General features: G+C 37.2%; 1 protein-coding gene across 2 annotated transcripts in view; it reads left to right on the plus strand.

The window, feature by feature from the left end:
* The window catches only part of SHPRH (SNF2 histone linker PHD RING helicase), a 90,615-nt gene extending 84,853 nt beyond the window's left edge, over positions 1–5,762 (plus strand). For both annotated transcript variants that reach the window (XM_046005462.1, XM_046005463.1), the window contains exons 29-30: positions 1,608–1,688; positions 2,831–5,762. In XM_046005462.1, coding sequence (XP_045861418.1) covers positions 1,608–1,688; positions 2,831–2,927 — 178 coding nt within the window. In that variant the 3' untranslated portion in view covers positions 2,928–5,762. The remainder of the gene's footprint in view (positions 1–1,607; positions 1,689–2,830) is intronic.
* Positions 5,763–7,403: the final 1,641 nt, after the last annotated feature.

The following is a 7,403-nucleotide window of genomic DNA, read 5'->3' on the forward strand; positions in this document are numbered from 1 at the left end:
AGGTTTGTTGTTGTTTACTTTCATATGGAAAAAATAATGGAGTGATTCATTAGAAACAGAGAACTAGTGAAGCAAGAGTGAGGAAAGAGTGCCAGAATCATGCTCGAGCGCATGAGTGGTTGTAGGTAGGGGTATGGATATTTTATCTGTAGCAATAAGCAGAAAGGCACAGTATGTTCCTTCCCTTTTATTACAGTGGGAGAAGTGTCCCCCCCCTTTTTTTTTTGAAAAGCCAGCCATTCCATTTGGCATGGGTCCCATCCCTTCTCATATTCTCAAGGACATTCCTCTTGTAATACATGACCACATAAAGATGTCTTAATATCATCTGTCTTCAGAAACACTCCCCTACCTTCCACCTTCACCTCCACTTCCTTAACCCTCCCCTCTCAGCCTTTCTGTTTGGGTTTTGTCCTCACTCTATTACAGAAATGAGATTCATAATGTTATTAATGACCTGCTTCTTGCCCGTGGTCCCTGAGGATTTTGTTCTCAACCACACTTCCTAGATGAGCTTATCCAGTCCTAGAGCTTTAAGTAGCATTTACATGTGGATGACTCTCAGACATTTGTCCCCAGTCCAGACATGCCCCTTCAGCTCCTGCCTCAGACTCACATACCCCGTTCTGTTGCTTCACACACATCTGGACTCCACCTCCCTTGGATACCTGGCTAATGGAAAACTCAGGTCGAACATGGTAAAAGAAAGTGTATTCCCACTGCACTCCCACCCCCCAGCCCTTCCCATCTTATAATCCGACTCTCTCATCTGTAGTTTCTCAGACCATAAATCTAGGGCTTTTCTATACTTCCTCTCTTCGTGCCACACATCCAAACCATCACTGAAGTCTTGCCAACTCTACCTGCAAAAGATACTCCAGACCTCCTGCTACTTACTGTTTCCACTGATAAAACCAGAGCATAGCCCACCCTCTTACCTGGACTCCTACAGAACACCTTAACTGGCTTCTTGGCCTTCACTTCTGCTACCTAACAGTCCATAGCCCATATAACAGCCAAAGTCATGTCTAAAGTAAAATCAAGTATAAATCAAATCGTGCATAAAACCCACAGGTGGCTTCCCCTCATAACCACAATAAAATCCAGATTCCTGCCATATCCCTCCAGACCCTACAGCGTGTGCTCCCTGCCACTCTCCAATCTCACTTCCACTCTCTAGCCCTTCGTTACAATACACTTCTGCCATGTGAGGCTTCTTTCTGGCCTTTGAGCATTTTCGGCTTGTTCTAAGCATGTTCTCTTCCCCAGAGCTTGCCTTTAGTTCTTGTTGCTTCTGTTGGGATGCTCTTCCTGCTTCTTGGCTTAGTAGCCTCATTCCCATTAGTCATGTCTCAACTCCTATGTCAGCTTCCTCATGGCGTTATCGGTACCATCCAGTTTCTGTGTTTATTGTGCGTTTCCCTTCATTAGAATGTTAGTTTATTAAGACTAGTTTCATTCTCTGCTGACCCCGCCCCCAGCATCTTGATTAGCAGCTGTCGCAGTGGCCACCACATGACTGATGAATATAGCATATAATAGGGGAAGTCTTATTTGTTCTAGTTGGTTTTAAGAGGTTTTTAACTTTATTATTATGTACCTTCTAGACCTACCATTGTACACAGATTCTTAATTAAGGCAACAATAGAAGAAAGAATGCAAGCAATGCTGAAAACCGCTGAGAAGAGGTAGGCAACAATTTCCTACAAGCCCATGGGTGTTTCCTGTTTGTATAAGGTTATCAAGTGTTTGGGACTCCTTCACTTAGATCACCAGATATTTTTAAAAGCAAGATAGGACATTTTACCTATCTAAAATTTCCCAGTTAATGCTCTAGACATCCTATATTTGATTTCATATATTAATAGCAATTATAATGTTTAAAAATATTTAAACCGCCCTACATTTCTTTGCCATATTGGATTACTTTTTAAAGAAATCTATCTTTATGCCCACCCTAAAATTCGATATCTATAAAAGGAAACTTAACAGTGTTGCTTTATACATCACACATGTCAGTCACGTGCACATAGGAAGATCTGGACTTAGAACTTAGCTGGTGATTTTGATATTCATTCCAAAGGCAGAACAGAAGCAGGGAGACCAGAGGAGCCTTAATTTTAAAAACTTAACTTTAGAACTGTAAAGCTTTCTAATATGTATTCCATAATTTTCTTCCAAGTCATTTTGAAAACATAAACCAGTGCTTCACTACATCCTTACAAGATAGGTATAGTTGGCAGATACAGAGGAATGATTGCCTTGGGGGGATGTCTCTACAGAGGCCCTGTGCATAGCGAAGAAGCAATTGGAAACCAGAAATCTTCTATTGATGGTTTATGGGAAGCAGAGAGTCTACTATGAAAGCTATTTGCATTAGAGTTGTCAATGTTGTTTCCATGCGTAATAGAACCCAGCGATGATAGTTAAGCTGCCTAAATAAAATAGTAGTTAGAAGAGCTGTTGAAGTTCTCTTGAAATATGTAACTTTGGGAAGTAAGAAGGCACATTCTAAACTGAGAGCCTTAGTAGCAGTTGGCATGGGTTTTGTTTCTTTGTTTTAGGAATTGTGGAGAGAAAAGGACATTTTTATAACAAAGCCTGAAAGTGCTATACAGAAGTCTTCGCTAATTTTGATGAGGTGTAATAGTGATCCTATTACTGACTTTGTCCTTGGAGGTTCATGTGGCTCTCACAAATACTGACGAGGGAATGTTTTCATGTTACAAGAATATTCTGAATATTATTATGTCTTAATAAATATAACACAAATGTAATCATTTGTTCCTTGGTTTCTTTCTGACTCTACTCACTTGGAAAAATCCTACAGTCACACAAACTCATCGGTGAAGCATCCAGAGGCCTCCGTCTTAACCTTGGCTGATCTGGCAGACCTTTTTACCAAAGAAACTGAAGAACTTGAATGAAGTACACTTGGTTCAGTCCACAGACGTTAATGTATTTAAATTTTTCATAGTTTATAGAGCAAAGTTATAAGTAAAAAATCCAGTAGATGTCAGTAAATACTATTCTTCATTGGATGAATTTCTTTATTTTTTCAGTTGTACGGCATCCTAGTAGTTACTGAGTCCTTTCCAGGTATCTTGTTTCCAAAAGATCTATAAAGATTTTTAATTTTACACTCCTGAGAAAACATTTATTTTTGTCCCAAAGAATATCTGTATCTGATGAGGCAAGAGAATTAAGAGGTAATGTGTACTTTTGATAAGATCACTCTTAAAAAGAGTTGGAGTAAGGGAGAAATTAAACTTGTCTAGTGTGATACCACCTGATATATTTGACCCACTTAAATCTCAGTTTTGGAAGGGCCTTCAGTATCTTTAGCACATGATTCACCAATATCTTGGTAGTAATATTTTAAGTGGATGGTGAATTATATTAACTCTTAGTTATTTAAGTAGCCTTAGACTATAACTCCATGCATAGTAATTTTCAGTAATACAGTTCCTAACAGTAAGTTAATATTAGACAAGAATTTATTTTCTCTATATGTTGCTACTAAAAATTGAAACATTGAACACTTTTCTTATTTCTGTGATGTGTTAAGTAGTGTCAGTGTAAGCAGTGAACTTTAAATAGCATTTTAAGTGTATTCATGTTATTCATAAAGTTAGCTAAACTGCTTTCTCTACTTTTAATTTTCCTTATTGCTTTTACATATTTTAAGATTGATGTATCTGTAAATATTGCAATTTTTATAATTTTAGCTCTTAATCATTATAACATGGAAGTATGGCAGGGTTTTGCTTTTTTTTTTTTAATCATTATTTTACTGATGTCATGGATTCTTTTCCTGTGTTCTTGGGAAACTAGACTTAACCACTAGTATCTAAATTTGTGATATTTGTTATTTTATTTCACTAGGACCTCTCTCAAGGACTAGTATTTGATCTTTGGAATAAGAGAATGTCGTATTTACATAAGCAAATAATTGCAACCGATAACAACTGAGTGTTTCTTCTTCTGTGAAGAATTAATGGACTTTTAAATCACTAAATAAGGAGTAGCTTGTTTTATCGTAGCCATTTGATGTAATACAAATGTTCTTGTTTTGTTTTCTTTGAGCCTTCAGAGTTTTAAATGACCCTCAGGACTCATTAGCTCCTACTTAGCTGCCCAGAAAACTGTAATAGAAATATCCCTTCTATCACATTTATCTAAGAAGCTTTGGTGCTTAGTTAAGGTGCATTTTCTTATTCTAGGCTTATAGGGTGACATAATTCAACTGAAGAAAATACACACATATTTCTGGTGCTTATTCTGCAGTTGAAGGAAGATATGCATTGATTCTTTTATATGAAATTAAACAAAACTATTATTTTTGTAGCTCTTTACATATTATAAAGAGCTTTCCTGTACATTCACATTCAGCTTTAATTTGCCCAACAATCCTGTTGATATAACTAATAACATTCCCGTTCTAAAGGTAGAGAACCAAGGTTCAGAAATACAGAGAACTGTGCTTATGGCACGTAGCAAGGAAATAGTGGAGCCCAGGTCCCCTGACTCCCAATCTCATGGTCTTTCTCTAAATCTTAAGTCATGCTGAGATTCAGAAGGCCCATGGTTGTAATTTAATGATGAGCATATTTCTGTTTGTTTCCTAGTATTCCTTTTTAAGCTAAAGTTTTAGGGAAAACAATTTGATATGCTTCGATTTTGTAAAAAAGGAAAAAAAATATATATATATAAATAATACCTATCTGTATTAGAGAAAAACTGTTCTTATTTATTTCTGTAAGATATCATTAAATAAATATTTTAGTGGAAATTGAAATTTGGGGATTTATTAATTTCTGAGCCAAACGACATACAGTCTATTTTCTTGTTTTTTTGTTTTGATCTCTCAACCAAAGGTGTCAAAATTGTTTATACTGTAGGATTCCCTATTTTATAGACATTTATTATTTCTTCAAAACAGTTGTGGTAATTCTTCCAGACAGTCATTCAACACAAATACAGATCTAATCCCACATCTTCTTGTCTGCAAACAAAGCCAAGTTTCCTACTTCCATCATTTTGTATTTTCTGAACCATCACTGTGCTCACAAATAGTTCTGAAGTGGTTGCTATGCTAATGAACCCGTGAGAAGACATGAGATCATACCAGTCCTTCAAGAGTTTCTGTGTGCTTGGCTCTGGGGAAGCATTCTCTGTTACGTGAATCCAAGTGAGCTTATTAGGACTGAAGAGATGGGGTAGGTACAATGTAAAATACATGTGCTAATTCTGTAATCCTTTGCCTCAAACCCAGATAGCTTCACTGTTTATTGTAGTTTCAGCTTTTCTCTTAGTGTGTGATCCCTGCAGAATGATCCATGTGTTTGGTTTTTAGGGATTCCTTCTTTTCAGGTCATAGTAATAACAACAAACTAAAAACTAGCAACATGGTAATTGAGCATGTAACCACAAATGTTTTACGAATAATTATCAAACTCACAGTATTCATCAAACTAGTTAGGAATGGAATTGAGCAAAGCATGATTAATTAGCCATCAACTTAACCTCCCCTTTCAAGTGGACAAAGTAACAAAGTGTCTTTTAAATCATCTTCTGCTCTCATTTACTGGATTTATTGCATTAAAGATTTAGTGTGCTTGAATTCTTTGTTTATTAAACTCCAGAATTGCCTTTTTAAAATGCCAAAATCACCTATGCTAAATGACCTTAATCATTTAGTTAAATTAATTAAACTGATTTTTAATTTAACATAGTTAAATTATTTTTTTAATTTTTTTAAAGATTTTATTTATTTGACAGACATAGATCACAAGTAGGCAGAGAGGCAGGCAGAAAGAGAGGAGGGGGAGAAGCAGGCTCCCTCTTGAGCAGAGAGCCGGATGCAGGGCTCGATCCCAGGACCCTGGAATCATGACCTGTGCTGAAGGCAGAGGCTTTAACCCACTGAGCCACCCAGGTGCCCCTAACGTAGATAAATTAAATAAAAAGTATTTTTCAGGGGCACCTGGCTGGCTCAGTGGGTAGAGCATGTGAGTTTTTAAATCTTAGAGTCCTGAGTTTGAGCCCCATGTTGGGCGTGGAGCCTACTTAAAAAAGTATCTTTCAGGGGCGCCTGGGTGGCTCAGTGGATTAAGCCGCTGCCTTCGGCTCAGGTCATGATCTCAGGGTCCTGGGATCGAGCCCCGCATCGGGCTCTCTGCTCTGCGGGGAGCCTGCTTCCTCCTCTCTCTCTGCCTGCCTCTCTACGTACTTGTGATCTCTCTCTCTGTCAAATAAATAAATAAAATCTTTTAAAAAAAAAAAGTATCTTTCAGTTTTTCTAGAATTTAAGCAAAATCCCCCCCCCCCGCCAATAACATGTCATTTCATCATTTTTAACTGGCATAGCAAAAGAAAAATGTAATTTTTTTTTTCAATTATAATCAGTGACCCCTCCATTGCCTTATGGAACAAATATATGTGCCCAAATTTTCTTGGAAATCTAGCTTCTCCTCACTTTATTAACAGTTTATTTAGAATATGTCTATGGAGATTACCTGTGTTTAGTTTCTTGGAAGACCATTTAGTTTGTATTTGCCACATCCCTAAGTCTGTACTCAGAACTACAAAGGCATGTTATGCCCTTCGTTTCCCAGCTTCCTTTAATAAAGTAAGTGCTGCATCCAATGATTTTTTTTCCAGACTCTTCATAAAAATTTCCACTGCCTAAGATGAGAGCATTATTGCCTGTTGATTTTGTTGAAAATATTTCCCTTTGGCTGTCACAAAAAGATGTCTTTCGTAAATGCAAACCTGTGCTTAAGGAAACAATGTATTTTAGTGCCTGATCTGGCTTTATTGTATCAGAATGTTTATCAGTGGTTAGTTATTAAACTATTAAGCATCATTGTGGAATGTTGTATTTACTTAAAACTTCCTCAGTGCATCTCACTTTCTGAGTCTCTAATCGATAGTCAGGTTACTGCTCTACTCTGCAAGTGACCATTCTACCCCGCTTCCCACGTAACTGCTTACCAGCTTGATATGCTACAAATAAATACATAGCACTTCTGTCTTCCTATTAAGTTGCTAAGAACGACTCAGATAAGCAGACATCTAATTTATGCTGTAAGTTCTTTTAAAGGGATGATTATTTTTACTCACCATCTTTCTCTATGCATTTGGCAAAAGATGAGCAAGTTTCCTTCTTAAATGGTTTTGGTCTTTCAAGCATTAAGATGAAGATCTTTACCAAATAAACCACTTTACAGTTCTCTTCTTCATTTCTTCCACTGTTCCTTCCTTCCTATCTCTTCTGTTCTCCCTCAGTTTTGAGACTGTATGTCTCTGTATCAGAAAAGTAGTTTATATATAAAAGGGTACTTATCATACCCCTACCTAAACACTCCTAACATGGGGGGCGCCTGGGTGGCTCAGTGGTT

Source organism: Meles meles, chromosome 5 (assembly GCF_922984935.1).
Source record: "Meles meles chromosome 5, mMelMel3.1 paternal haplotype, whole genome shotgun sequence".
NCBI lineage: Eukaryota > Metazoa > Chordata > Mammalia > Carnivora > Mustelidae > Meles > Meles meles.